Source organism: Atractosteus spatula, chromosome 3 (assembly GCF_055471065.1).
Source record: "Atractosteus spatula isolate fAtrSpa1 chromosome 3, fAtrSpa1.hap1, whole genome shotgun sequence".
NCBI lineage: Eukaryota > Metazoa > Chordata > Actinopteri > Semionotiformes > Lepisosteidae > Atractosteus > Atractosteus spatula.
In genome coordinates, this window is record NC_142708.1 from 38410084 (window position 1) to 38426478 (window position 16395).

At 33.6% G+C, this 16395-nt stretch overlaps 1 protein-coding gene across 1 annotated transcript in view; it reads right to left on the reverse strand.

The window, feature by feature from the left end:
* Positions 1-16395, reverse strand: part of bmp2k (BMP2 inducible kinase) — a 131265-nt gene that overhangs the window by 16508 nt on the left and 98362 nt on the right. Inside the window, exons 14-15 of the mRNA XM_088910372.1 lie at positions 14585-14739; positions 14282-14395 (exon numbers count right to left, since the gene is read on the reverse strand). Coding sequence (XP_088766498.1) covers positions 14282-14395; positions 14585-14739 — 269 coding nt within the window. The remainder of the gene's footprint in view (positions 1-14281; positions 14396-14584; positions 14740-16395) is intronic.

Below are 16395 nucleotides of genomic sequence, written 5' to 3' on the forward strand. Positions count from 1 at the left end.
CAAATCACTTCAAGGAAGCTAGAAAATCACCAGCAACGAAGCAGTTAGGAGAATCTACTTATATTCGAAAATCATCAAGAAGTAAAATTCTTGTATAGGCTGGGCAAAGCACAGTAAGAAGACTTAGTAGCTCTGCAATCTCAGGAAGACACCCAGTATTATGTTTATGAAGATGGTAAACCTAAACAACTATTAAAGTCTGAAATCCATCCATTTATTTTCTCAACACTTTATCCATTACAGGGTTGCAGAGGAGCTGAAGCCTATCCTGGCAAGCAGGGACAATTTTCCCAGAAGCCAATTAACATTACAGTAATCTTTGTAATGTTTACAGTGTCTTTGGACTGTGGGAGGAAACCATAGCACCTAGAAGAAAATCACTCCATCTAAACCTCTCTATACTGAATTGTATGCCCAAATGTTGGTAAGAGCAAAAATTTGTCATACATGACCAAGAGTCAAAGCACTTCTTGAAGCACATTAATATTGGTATTGGTTGTTATTATTTGATACTGCTTTAAGTCTTTTGTATAAAAATGTTTTGTTATTGTAAAATGACCATTTTAAACATGAAGAGTCCTGAAACAGCATGGCCAATTTTCAAAACTGCTGTGAAAATGTGACTTGTTTTTTAATGTAATTTACATATGCTTAATGGTCCATTACGTCACTGTGTATTGGAGTAGCAAGGCAACATGGGAAAAAAGGTTACAACATAAACATTTATCTCTTAGACTGCAACCCAAAGGCTGTGACTAACCACACGATGACAAAGGATTAGCTAAATTCTTATTTTAATATTTACATAGGGATGAAGCTCTGAAGGTGGAAGTGTACATGGAAGTTTAAAAAAAATTAACTGCAACATCTGCTTGCACTATCCTGCATAGATAATGACACATAATCAAGTTCACCTCTTGCCTAAAACAATCTTAATATGAACACAATGGAACATCTTTAATCATAGAAGAAGATCCCGACTCTGAAAGAAAATTTATTTTCTGATGTTCTTTTTGGAGACATCCGATTAAATATGATGAATGCCTTGTAACTAGTAATTACATGCCTTCTGCTGGTTTAGCGGCAGCTAAATGTGGGCAGAGCCTCTCTCAGCATTGTTTGAATGAAAAGCATACTGTCACTGATAGCGCAAAGCAACTCACCACATGTCAGCCTGTTGGATTACTGGCCCATTCCCACTAAATCTGCCCTGCATCTTTCCAGACAGCCAGGTCAACAGCTGCCCTACTACAGTGCAAGTGTCTATTTTTTATTGAGAACAAAGGGAAATGAGAGATTAAGAGTCATTTCCTGTCTAATGCATAAACATTAATAATAAATCACAGAATTAGGTTAAGACCTTTCACTTGTTAATCATCTATGAGCAGTATTTTATTTTTACATTATCAAGAGGCTTAGAACCCTTCTCAGTATACTCTTTCCACCTAGATAAGAGAAAACTAGGCTAGATGTCACAGCAGGTGTTTTTTGCAACAACAGCAACATAGTTTTTTAACACAATTTAAAAGCATTGTAGCTTTAAAGAATTTAATGATCAATATTAGTAGGATAAGAGCTAACCTGTTTTGACTGAAAGCTTTTTATAAATGGTTTAACTGTACTAAATGACAAAAGGACAATGTTAAAATTCTATACACAATGATCATAAGCATTTATCTAAAGAAACTAGTTGTCCTAGTATTATTTTTGATAACTGTTTTTTGAAAAATCCTCTGAGAACAGTGAGGTCTTCACAGCAGTGACAAGATTTTTAAAAGCTGCATAAGTTGCTTTGTGATCAAGTGCAAATATTAAGCTTGTGTATTAAAATCAGCACACTCAATAAAGTGGAAGTGTTATACACTTCCAACTTGTTTTCAGAATCTGTGCACAACCATGGTGCAGTCTAATCCTTATTTTAACCATGCAACTCTAGCCAGATAAACTTTTTAAGTAGAATACTATGATATCGGGTAAAAGTTCATCAGTAGACCATTAGGACTAATTTATTTTCGTCCAAGTCAATCATAAAGACCAAATCAATCTTAACGACCTGTAAAGATTGGAACAAGTTATTTTCTTTGAACAGCTTTTTGATGCTTTAAAGAAGTTGGTTTCAGTCAAAAGTCATTTAACATATTAAGGTATATCCCTGCTTATAGTTCACTTCTAGATAAAATTGTTTTGCCATCTCATTACAAAACAATGGTACTCTGTTCAAACCAGGGGTGCTATCTATGTTGTGTTGATATTCTCCCCGTGTTTGCATGGGTTTCCTCTAGGAGCTCTCATTTCCTGCCACAGTCCACATATTGATAGTTTAATTGGCTTGGGAGAAAAAATAGCCCTGGTGTGAGTGCGTGCATGTTTGTGTGTGTCCTGTGATGGACTGACATCCCACCCACGGTGTAACCCACCTTCCACTCATTGCTTGCCATTATAGATTATGGCTCCCTTGTGATCCCATATTGTATTAAGAGATGGATGGATAAATAACATCTAAAAATTCAAAGAAAAAAATATTCTGAATGCTCTTTCAGTTGTTCAAAGTATAAACAGAAGAACAATAAGCTGCTTGCTAGGTGCTAAAGAACAAGTAAAATTTAATTGCATGCAGAACAGAAAAAGGCTGTTTTGACTCTGCAGCTTTTAACACAATGTGTGAAAGAGAGAAAAAGATAATGACAATAAAGAAGCCACCAGAATGGGTAGAGTAAAAGTGAAAAGGGGGGCTAAAATGATGGATAACTTTGTGTCAAAGTAAAAGACAAATGTGAAATTATAATCTTCAAATGAAATCTATAAAAGGAGAGATATACTCAATGTTGGTCAAGTACTTGGTCAATGTGTGAATCAAAATTTAAGAATAATTTTGGCGTCTGACAACTTTCTAGTATAGGAGTCCTTCAATCTCTGTGAACATAGGTAAAAAGAAACGTCAGTTTAATCACTGTCAGGTAAAATAGAAGACTATCGGTTTAGAGAAAACTTTTGATTTTGTATTTGCTGTATCACTTGACACTTTCGGTTTATCTCTTAACATTTGTCATACCACTGTTTTTACCTCCCACTACCTCACAGTTTCACATTTTTTGTCTTTCCTTTCTCTATCCTTTGCTTCATTTTCCTGCTGTCCTTCACGCACCTGACGAAAGTTCCACAACTGGACCATTTTTTAGAATGTTTTATTCCCTTTATAAAGATATGAAGAAAAATGCACAAAATATATATTTAAATTTGCCTATATCAACATATTATTGCATGTATAAATAAACACATGCACTCATCTGTACACTGAGACAAATCTATTCACATACTGTACATATACAAACCTTAAGATTCAGAATACTGCAACAAGTGTTTGCACAGCTTAGGGAAAGGGTCAGTAACATTTATATTTTTTTAATAGGCTTTTATATCATAGATGAATACAATTATATCTATAAATGTTTCATTTCTGAAATATTTATTCTGTTTATGTTTAATTTGACATTACAATTTTTAATATTATCTGAATTGTACTTCAAAAACTGTATTTATTTGAAGTATTTAGCAGTTTACACTATAAAATGTTTCTCTTTCTTTTGACAAGCTATACCTGAATCTCTGTACATTTGCCGTGTTGTAATGCATCACAATTCTTTTGATATCAGTATTTACTACAGTGAAATAGCAGCCATATGACAAAAATTATCTTGTACAAATAATGCAGTGGTGGTCAGATACCGGAAGATCCTCAAGTCAGTTCTCTCTCCAAAATCACTCTTTTTCAATAAAATAAAAAAAACCTCACTGTTTTGGAATATTTTTTTTATTTTTTAAAGAAACATTCAATAAGACATTTTCATACAGCTTCAATTACAAACATTATTGTTTAAAGCATATAAAGCATATATTTATATAGTTCAGGTGGGTAGCTGCGTCAGCATGCGTAGGCTGCAAAGGAACAAGTAATAGATTTATTCCATGCTGAAAAAAGAAGAAATTACAACGTTTCAGCCGTGAAGTCTTCACACCTGAAGAAGGCTCCACGGCCGAAACATTGTGTTTTCTTTCTTCTTTTTTTCAGCATGGAATAAACCTATTACTTGTTCCATATATTTATATAGTTTAAAGTAATAAGATACTAACTCAATGTTAGGCATAAGTAGTAAAGCCATTTGGTAAAGAAGGTAAAGGAAACGAGGCACTCTTGCTCAGCCCACCACCCATGGATGAAAAGCTAAAAATTAGAAAATGTAAACAAAAAAATAAAAGGTAATATTGTATACAGCTGTGTGGTCTAAACCATGCACATTCTGTATTTCCATGTTTTCTGAGTGTAATTCTGATGCCTAAATTTTCCCCACTTGAGGCAGTTTTTAAATTCTTATTCAGAGGTTAAGAGGAAAGTTGCATGCATTAAACTGTTATTCTGCAATCTGCCCACCAATTCACCACAAGCCCAAGACATTTTTGAATATGGCTGCCTTAAATACTGTTCCTTTTTTACACAGTCACCAAGATTCAGAGATTTCTGAGTGAAAGCTGAAGTCGCAATAAAATGAAAATGTATGTTTATGAGCAAATTAGAAACTGAACATAAAGTTTCTCCTTTTAGAAATAACCTACAGTTAATTTGCCTCTAAACTAAACAAGTGATGTACAAAAAATATATTTCAATGAAAAACAGCTTACTTTATGTAACTTACTAATCATTGAGATACATAAAAATGGATAAGTAAATGTCACAAAAACTGGCAAACAATTTACAGTTCTTTATATGATGTCTATCAAGCTAAAACTGATTTTGAAGTAAATGTAGCAGAACGAAATGCAGCATACTGCACAGAATACAAGAATTTATTTCTGCAATAGCAGAATCACATATCTAGTCATATGAATCTTGAAATACAGCCTTTGCAACTCAACAGACATGTAATGCTTGATAGCAAAACGGTGCCTTGGTGTATTAAAATCAGCACTCTCAATAAAGTGGAAGTAAGTGTTATACACTTCCATACCGCTGGAAAAAATGCATGCCTTCAGCAACAAATATTTCGTGATGCACTAGTCCAAGCCTAAAACATGTTTATGTCAGCTCAATCTATTACAGTGTTTTCTTGTAGATATATTCTCTCTCTGTGAAAGGCACATATTTTAGTAAGGTAGGACTAGGTAGATTCAAACATTTCTACGGGAATAAAAATTTATACTTAATGCATTATTCATCCATTTTTAGGAAACTACAGACCAAATATTTTCTCATTAACTGTTTTTACTTCAATAACCCAACTGAGCCTGTCCAGATTCTTACTGGCAGCTCTCAGAACAAAAGCCGCTACCACCACCCAAATGATATCACAAAACAGTAATATTGATGACTGAAGTAAAAAAAACAACATTTGAATTTTAGGGCTGTATCCAGAACAAAGAACAGAGAATTTATTAACTCACACTTAGTAAGTTAACCAAGATAAAGAAGCATAAACATGGATTAAATATCAGCACAAGTTTTTCTGATTTCTTTATTTGTTAATGCCTACATTACTAAGTTTTACTCTAATCATAATGCAGATTTATTTTATTCAAGCAATGACAATCAGGCCAGTTTCTGAGCCAAATTCTCAGTCGCCTGTCAACTAGCACTATTAACATGTAATAGGAATGTTCAAAGTTTAAAAGTCACAATTTGTGGCTGGAACCAACTATTCCCTTGAGGACTCTGTAAGTATGTTATACTGTAATATTTTTGTTCCTAGATTTGTCTTTAATAAGCGTCTGGAGACTGGTCTCGTAAACTAGCCTTTCACTGAACTGTTTGTTCTCACTTTTCAATGTTGTATAACTCTTGAGTGTCCCCATTAAATAAATAACAGTTCTGAGTTATAAGATATTGCGAAGACTAGTTGTGACTGTTATCTTTTCCGTAACTGTTTTAGAGTAAAACAAATGTCCCTGTCTCACAAATAAACTGTTAGAAAGCACTGCATATAACAAGCCCTTCTATATTAAAACAATCATCCAAAACAGAGTGAAACTTTCTTGGCTTCCCCCTAACCCAAAGAGCATCTGTAGATGCACACAGGCAAGCTACTAGACACTGCTTTTTCTATCTACTCCATTTGGGCTTGGTGTTGAGTCATGGTTACATACTTTAATGTAACATTTTACAACATTTACAACAAACCTACAGCATTCTCTCACACCTGAAGAAGGCTCCACGGACGAAACGTGCTTTCTTTCTTCTCTTTTCAGCATGGAATAAACCTATACATGCTACCCAAGCAAAAGTCAGCCTTGCAGGTTAGTAACTCACACCAAATGAATCCCAGTAGATGAAGACCCAAAAGTACAATAAAGTAAATGTCAAAACTTAATAAATCTGAATGTAAGTAAAAAGTCACAGATGTTGAGAATGCTAACTTAGGATGTAGTAGTTTTCATTACAAATGAGCTTCCAATATCAGTTGATGGGTTTTTCCTGAGTACAACGTTTAGCATCACGAGAGCGGCCATTTGTCTGGATGAAAAGTGAACATGAATGCAGGGATGTCTATCTATTTCAGGCTGACTGTGTTGTAAAGATTACCAGACACTAAATTATATATTAAAAAAGTACCACAGTGATAACTGTCAATAACAAACAGGCAAATAAATTGTCAAAACAACTCGCCAAAATGACATAGCTTGTTCAATCCAGAAGAGGGCATCTGTTGTCTTCCTCAATAATGTCTCTTGAATCAAACATTCAGTTTTGGATTTCACCATATATTATTATTTTTTAACATATGTGAACACTATTGAGCAACAAGGATCTGCAAGTCTGTACTTCAATGTTTTCCACAATACAGTGCATTACTAGACTGTCATAAAATGTACCAAAGAATCTATAAACTGTTTGGTGATCTCTGGATGGAAATGACTATATTCTTCTCTTTTCAGCATAGAATAAACCATTTACTTGTTCCTTGGCATGACTATATAGAATTTATTATTATTCAAATTATTATTCTTAATACTCTTATTCTTATTATTACTATGAATTTAGTAGTCCTTATAGAAGATTAAACTATATGCAAGATTTACTTTTTTAATTGGTGGTTTAAGTCTAAATGTTTACTGTTTCAAATGTGATCAAATAATAAGGTGCAGTACAAAAACAGTCAATGTAGACAAAATTTAAAGAATTATTTAGTTAAGGCAGATTTGTTTTTCTCACCCAAGCACTTCTGACATCCTTGCCTGATGGTGGGTATTAATGTGAATCTTGTGCTTAATGTAATAGCACAGTAAAATTATTCCTTCAGACATCCTCACACAGATAAACTAAAGGTGATCTAAAAAGGATCTATTTCACGCAATATACTTTGTAGATATTTATACATTTCTTATCCATATGGAAAAGTATACATTGTTAAACCAAAAGGAAATTAAAACTATTAAAATAGTTGAACACTATAGTTTCATAAGGTGTCATAAGCTATTATATACAGTGCATACTAATTTTGTTGAAGATGATCATGCAATTACCTCTCTTAGATACTGTACAGATCCAGCCATTCAAAAAGTATGGAGTACGCCGCGTTAAAAACGTAGTGGGCGTGGCGCATGATACCGCATGTAAATTGAAATATGATAATAGTATCAGGAAGCACCTTGTAAAACAGCCAGATGGAGCTAATAAAGCTTAACATCTGATGTACAGCATTGGAGCTGTCGCCAGAAAACGGCCTGTTTCGAATCCCAGTCACTGCTGAGGGACAATCTTTTTACAATTAAGAATTTAAGTTGTATACTCTTTAGATTTTTAATAATGTTCAACTGTGAATTACAGCATGTCAATCACTAACATTAAAAAGTTGGTATATTTTATAAAAGCAAGATTGCTCAGTTGGACAAAAGTACACAACCTTCCACCTTCATCATAAATATTTTAATTATGCATAAATATTTTATGCATCAAAGTCTTTAACTTGGTAACTAAAATGGGTTTTGGTTTTAACACGCTTGTTCTAACATTATTAAGCTTATATTCTGTACTTCACAAAAAGTTATAATGTTTTATCCTTTTCTAAGAATATGTAGTAAGAACACCACTTGCTGTAATTGTAAAAAGATAAATGTTGTAGTGATTTAACGTCACTTGATAGTTACATTAATATGGAACAGTGTAACTAAGCAGCTAAAGTATCACAAGTGGACATTTTGGAAACATTTTGACATTCGTTTATTTAAAAAAAACTTCTATTGTCCTTGTAGTGGTAATGACTTAGAGCATTGCTTTCGGTTTGTTTCTCATGTAGCTGAATGCATAAAAATAGTCCACTATTATAGCTTATTGCGAACATGATGTGTCTCTTTCAGGTTTACACCCGAATTGAGAAACTCTGTATTTCATATATCTCAGCCAAACGTCAGCAGCCAGTAATCAGCCAACAAATTAACTTGGAATTAAAAAAATAATTAACTGTACTTTATAGTAGACCGCCTGGGATTGAACCCTATCCGTCAGTGTCATTCAACAGGGAACCAGCTGGCGGGGCTAAAGGAGACCTCAACCCGGACACCTGATTTGCTCTGGTTGTCTGGCAAAACTGTTTCCAGTGTGTGTATCTGGATGAATTATTATACATGATGGTTTTGTGTTTAAGCATTTCTTAATGGAAATCTTTAAGTTAAACATGGGAGGGGGGACTGGTTATTGTTCTTTACAATTGACAGTAATCAGAGAACAGCCTATCAACACGATGGGCAAACAATTTTTAATTTTTTTTTAAAAATGAAATAAATAATAAGATACAGTGATGTGTCCCTGCCTGACATCGCATGACTTTAAAAGCTGTAAAAAAACTGGTTTAGATAGTTTAAAACCACTTTTATGTGCTAAAAACCAGTGATTTTTCTTCCTTGTGATCATCTTAGAATCTTTGTATACACTGTAAGATTTTTACTTTTTATTTGTTTAAAATACTTGAATTTCATAAACGCAACACACGTTTCATACAGAAAAAATAATCACATTCTCTTCTCTTCCTGTTATGAAGGACAGATCAGCTGGTCTTTTTTTCCTCCAATCAGAGGCTGGGAAAATACTGCGCTCTGTTAGAGGCGGGAAAGCAGTACAGCCTGAGCTTTCGCAGTGCGAATGGCACCAATCATGTCTGCATTTATCACTTCATTTTTACAGTTAAACAACGTAAATCATTATCATTGTCTTCTAAGTCCCTTAATTAACTTTAAGCATAGCTTTCTCACGATTTAGATTTATTTTTCATACCATCGTTAAACAAAGCAGGAGCATATTGTACTTTCTAATGGCATCACACGTAGAAAGATTAGATTGTAATCGTTTCAAGTGTCATCTATACAAAAAAGCTGTTTTTAATACCACTTGATCGTTATATTAATATAGATAAGAATTTAAGTTGTATACTGTTTAGACTTTTAATAATTTTAAACTGTATTACAGCATATTAAATATTAAACATTAAAAAGTCGGTATATTTTATAAAACCAAGATTGCTCAGTTGGATAAAAGTATACACCCTTCCTCCTTTATCATAAATAATTTAAGTATTCATAAATATTTTATGCATCAAAGTCCTTAACTTGGTAACTTAGTGGGTTCTAGTTTTAACGTGCTTGTTCTAACATCATTAAGCTTATAGTCTGTACTTCATAAAAAGTTATAACTTTTATCCTTTTCTAAGAATATGTAGTAAGAACACCAATTGCTGTTATTGTAAAAAGATAAATGTTGTAGTGATTTAACATTACTTGATAGTTATATGAATATGGAATCGTGTAACTAAGCAGCTAAAATATCACAGGTGGACATTTCGGACACATTTTGACATTCGTTTTTTTTAAAAAAAAACTTTTGTCCTTGTAGTGGTAATGGACAAAGCACTGCACCCAATGGTTCAAAGTGCGATTTGTTTTTTTTGTTTCTTATATGGTGAATACATAAAAACAGTCCACTATTATAGTTTGTTGTTGGCTCTGGCATGAATTTGTGTATCTGGATAAATTAAGTGATGGCATCGTGATTAAGGATTTCTTCGCGAAATTCTTTAAGTTAAACAAAGGAGGGAAGAAGGGTTATTTTTACAATAGGCACTCTGAGATTCTGACTGGTTTAATTCCCCTTATTTAGCTGAAAAGGATAAAGAAATCATGCAGTAGTTATATGTATTGGAAGGCGCTCTGTTTTATTAACAGACACTCCGACTCAAACCTGTGTTGTACAGTGATATAGACGTGGGTTATGTCATCCCCATTAAACAATAGGCACGATGAGATGAGAATGTCATGGTTGTTTTGCAAGGATGTGAAACGTGACAATTTGTTACAGTTAACATCAGGAGAAAAAAAAGGTTATTTTTTATTTATTTGTGGCTGCTGCAGTGGCTTGCAGTGGCTTGCAGTGGCTTGCAATGGCTGGATAGTTAACACTTCAAAATTGCTTTATCAGTCTGTCTGTGGGGGGGAGGGGAGGAGCTCTCCTTGACAGCTGACACTACATATGCTTAAGTGAAAAATTAATAAAAACACCAATGTAAATATCATATTTACAGTTTGTTGAAAATAAAAATGTAAAATTCTCTAAAGCTGTCTCAGTGAAGAGCAACAATTCACGTAGGAAGCTGTGTAAGCATGCGCAGGCAGCAAAAGATCAGCTTAAGAGGGAGGAAAATGCTTTCAGAGAAAACAATGTTTCAGGTGTGAAGAATACAGATCCCCAATTCAATTGCAGCCTAAACCTGTCCCCACACACCCTGTACCCACTGCGATTGGAATATACACAAAGCACTTTTCAGTAGATTGCTTTACAGTAGATAATAAGGTGTTTTGCAGAAGTAGGGGTAGTATGTAACCCTGGCTTTATGAACTCACACCTGGGATTCGATTAATTCCAAATATTTTATTTAAACATTGCACCAGGTACTAGATCTTGTTTATATTAAAGTTATATCACTGGGCAGCGGTGGACGGTTAGTCTACGGTGCGCTATTTTGTCAGCAACCAGCTAATCTGCTTAACACCTGTAGAAAACATGATTTTATTTCTGTACGTAATGCGTGTTGAGTTTACAAAATTAAGTGTTTAAAATGTTTAATTAAGAATAAAAAAACTTACAGCTTACACAAAGACTCTAAGATGATCGCGCAGAAGAAAAAACACCCGTTTTCTGTGCATAAAAGTGTTTTCAACTAATTTATATACAGTCTTTTCATGTTGATTTAAGTGTCCTTCTTTCAGTTGGATGGCATGATTATTGTTATGATTTCTCTATTATTATCGAATCCATCAACTTGTTCACTTGGAATTATTTTGGAAATATTTTAACATGTTCCTTTTAACTCAGTTTGTAATGTCAGGCTTTCTGAATGAGTTAAGCTTTGATGCAGTATAAATAAAAACACATATACAAGCTATACTGTAGTGGCTTTAAAACTATACAACATCGCGATGTTTGCATGTGGCACTTCCTTGTTCAAGTTTTAAAACTACAGTATGGAAAAACAGTGTTAAGAAAAAATAGGACATTTAATAGGACATCTAATGTTAAACAGCAACAGTGACAACAGTGCATGCTACTGAAAATTCCTTCCCATCCCCCAGAACTGTCTATTCTACATAACATTAAACAGTGGGGTGTTGACAGTCCTAGCCTTTGTCCCTTCTTCGGTTTACAGACCGTCCAAGGTCATTTATTATTAATAAAATCTTCCATATCGCATTAAAATTGGAACGTTTTTCACAAATGGTAAATAAATAGGTAAATCCACCTATTTTCTAACTGCTTTATCCAGGACAGGTAACAGTTTCACCGCTCCCCCTTCCCTCTGTCTGCCTGACTTGTTCCCATTTTTATCCATTCTGTGTCTGAATCGCAGTGGGTGAGAAACCCACAGAATAGAAGAAAAACCTGTGCCCGAACCAGGTATCGAACTCGGATCACCTAGACAGAACCCCAATTGACAAATGGGCTGCTTGGAAACACAGCTGAGATGAACAGGTTAAAAATTTTTTGTAAGGTAATCATGCACGAATTAGTCAAATTAAAAATAAAACATGTTTACAAAGAACATGGATCACAGTAAGTTTATATAGCTACCAGGTATATGAATACATATATTTAGATCCTTAAAGTAATATTGTAATGATTTTGTGTTTGGATAGAACGGAGAGAAAAACTCAGACTTGTGGAGTTAAAAGGTGCTTTTAACTGTACGCCCCAGACTGTACGCCCGCTTCACTGTGGGACAGCTGCACTGGTCAGCGGCCTTCCTAAACCCCACCCTGACCACTTCCACTCCTGTCCTGCCCCTCACCGTGTACCCCAGCCGGGCGCTCTTCAGCCTCTACCCGGGGCGAATGCGCTACAATATCATTATTAATTTCTTTAGATAAGTGATTCCATATAAAATTCCCTATTTAGCGGATTTTAAAAAGTATGAGGTTTTTTACTGCGATAACGAGCGCAAGTATTCATAGAAAAGGTTAAAACGTGGAATAAAGAGGGAGTTTCAGAAATTAAACAGAAGTCTGGAACACCCTGTCTCAAAAATAGACGTTTAATAAAATGAAGTTTGTGAAAACCGTGACAAATCACCCTGAACAAAATACAATTTTAAAATGCAAGCAGTTTGAAATTATTAGTTGTTATTAATAAATCACTTAACTTTGAATGTGTTTTGATATTTAGAAATACCAACAAATTCAATATAGTGTCAATAATATTTACTATTTTAGTTTTTCAAAGAAATGTTTATTTGTTTAAAGAAAACTCATTCAAACCCCCAACCTCCAGCATGCAAGGCACATGCCTAACCCATTACACCAATGCGCTCCTAGACAACTTAAGCTGTAGCTGAAAAAGCCAGGCAAAAAGTTTCCAAGTAATCACGGATGAATGAGTCAAATTGATGCAGATGTTTACAAAGATAGTGTACTACTGTGATAATTTGAGCTGTATACACATAATTATATCGTTATTAATTTATTTAGATATGCGATTCCATATTATATTCCCTATTAATCAAATTCTAAAAAGTATGCATTTCTTTTACAGCGATAACGATCGCAAGTATTCATAGAAAAGGTTAAAACATTATAACTTTTTATGAAGTATATAAACTTAATATAGCCAGAAGGCGCACGTAAAAACTTTTCCAAAATAACCACAGTATGCAACCGACTTAAAGACTTTGATGCTTAAAATGTTTATGAAGAAAGTGGAATACTGGTGTGTATTTTTTTATTTAAACTACCAATAATGGCCATATACAGTTTACATAATATGTTCATATTCCTAAATTAATATCATTTATGACCATCAGACACTTTACGCTCCTCTTCTTTTTATGCTCAGTGACTAAAATTTCCCTTTAGTTGTAAAATTCCATACTAATATTCAATATTAAGCGGATTTAAACATGCACAGTAAACACATTAAATGAAGCAATCGTTTCATTAACAACCAATGCACCATGAGTGCTGCCTATAGGCCAATCACGTACTGCAGTATAACGCGCTGAACTGTACATAATTTTGCACGGTACAGGGTTTTACTGTGCATTTTGAATGGTTGCATCTGTATGTGGGCACTGAGAAATTGCACATCTTTAGGAGAGGAGATATTAAGAGTGTACTTTTCAAGAAGGAAGTATTATGGATTTTCCATCTTAACACTTTGATACCTTGTAAATTTAACTCTTAAACAGACCTATAACCACTTTTATAGAGGTTAAGTAAAAATGTTAATGGACTTATAAAAATAAGATCTATCTTTTATATATATATATTAAAATAATACATTTTATACACTTTTTAAATATTTTGATAATGATTATTAATGTAACACGTTTTGTATTTTGTAGTTTTTCATTTGGATTTTCTTTTAGATTTATTCTGTGTATGTTGTGAAAAGGATAACTGAAGTATATTTATGACAACCTTCATTATCTGTGGAAAATAAGGCTTCCTTTTATATAATATGCTTTCAGCTAATAAATGTCAGAATATATAAGATTTCTGTTTAGTCAAAGGTACATGTCATGATGAAGTCCTTTGTGTGTTGAAACATTGTCAGAGTAGAATAAATTTCATTGGAGAATACATCCTCCTTTGGAGATGCGCATCCTGTTCATCTCATTGCTCTGTGAAGAGTTGATATTATTTATTACTTTTGTTTTTCAAGTACAGTTGTAGCTATTAGGAATTAAAATCAGTTAAATATGACTTTAATTTCAAGGAACCATGTTGTTCTTCAGATTGCTTCCTTAAAACTTGCCTGGATTAGAAACAAATGGTACTGAGCCAAAGAGATCCTCTGAGAGTGTTTTTTGTGAAGTCTGCTGCATTGCTAAACTTGAGTCAATACTTGCTGTCCTTTCTTCAGGTTTCTCTGTCAAGGAACAGATATAAAGCTTACTTTAATTTTAGTATAAATATAATAATGTCATTTCACATGTTAGAAAGCATGGTTAAATATCAAAATAATAAACCATGACATGACAAACTAAAATATTTTTTTTAGAAATCAACATCTACTGCTAAATGACAAGACTTATAATATATTGCCATCAACACTTGCTTGCTCTCAGGAGGTCAAATTCCCTGTCCAGTAGTTCTTCTTCCGTTAGTTTAGAGAAATTGTCCTCTCCAAATGGGTTCCAGCTAGACATATCTGGTGGGTTGCTGACATTCTGTTCCGGGGTACCAACTACTTCAGTATCCAATAAAGCAGTTCTAGAGAAACAAAAGGTGAAATGATTTAATATTTTAAATCAATTTAGTATAAACTTGAATAATTATTGCATTTATATAGTACTGTTAATCTCAAAGAACTTTATACGCATAGTATGAGGGGACTTACTTCCTCAACCACTGAAATACAGCACCCACTTGGTTGATACATGGCAATTTTGGGCTGGCAGCCATAATACACAGCAGATCAGGCAGAGAAAAAATACTTCACTAACTGAATTAAGGAAAAACTGATTTGGAAATTCTGGTCCTGAGAAAACAGTGACACATACTGGTTTACACTTACTCCAGCAACTTGTTTTTCTTTAAAAAGTCTAAAGAAAGATGTCTCTCCTGTCAGTACATATGTAGCCATTCAGAATGCATGTTAAAGCCCCGTAACGCATTACAGGAGCTGCACTTTACCGCAGCATGTGATTCACTGGCCAAAGAAGATCAATAGGTGGCACTTGTGGTGCATTAGTTGTTAGTGAAACGATTGCTTCATTTAATCTCTCTACTGTGGATGTTTAAATCCACTTAATATGGAATATTAATATGGAATTTTACAACCAAAGGGAACTTTTGGTAGCTGAGCACCATCTGACCATTTTATGCATAAGTATTGACTGGCTATTTTGGAAGTTTTGACGTGCTCGTTCTGACGATATTAAGTTTATATACTTTGTAAAAAGCTATAATGTTTTAACCTTTTCTATGAATACTTGCTGTCATTATTGCAGTAAAAAATGTACCTTTTGGAATCCGCTTAATAGGGAACATAATATGTAATCACGTAACTAAAGAAATTAATAACAATATAAATTTAAGGATCTAAATAAAATATTTATATATATATATTTATAGAGCTGGTAGTATAACCATTGTCCACTTTCTTTGTAAACATATTTTATTTTTAATTTGACTCATTCACTCATGGCCTGTTGGTGCAGTGGGTTTGGTGGATAGGCCCCCATCTGGGAGATCTGGGTTTAATTCCTGCTTAGGGCACAAGTTTTTCTTTTAACAAAGACTCCTTTTTAAAAAATAAAATAGTAAATATTACACTATATTAACTATTGTTTTTTACATATTACAATGTATTAAATGTTAAATTATATTAATAATGTAATAAAAATGTGAATAAACAAACGTGAATACTGTCAGTAGTGGGAGTAAAAACCAGTTTAACCAGTTTAATTCAATTCAAAATACTTTATTCATCGCAGTGGCGCAATTTAACACAAGCCTTAAAACAAAATTGTATACATCATAATTATAATCGAGAATAACAAAGTGGTATTGAAAGACCACTAAAACTATAATAATGTATCTGATTATTATTAACAGTATTAACTTATTAATAATAAGTAATAATTAATAATAATTTCAAACTTCCTGTATCTTTTTAAGGAGTAATTGGTTTTCTCCGGTTTCCATAACCTTTTCTTTCTTATTAAAATGCCTGTTTATGAGATATGACGTTTCAGATGTCAATAACTTTGCGAGAAATGAAACAGAGCCTTTAAACTACAGGCATTTTAAAGATTGTGATTTGTGAACATTTTCACAGATTTTATTTAAACAATATCTAGTACTTGTTTGCATTTTTAGAAACCTTGAATAAAGCGGATCCCAGGTGTATGCGAGTTCATAACG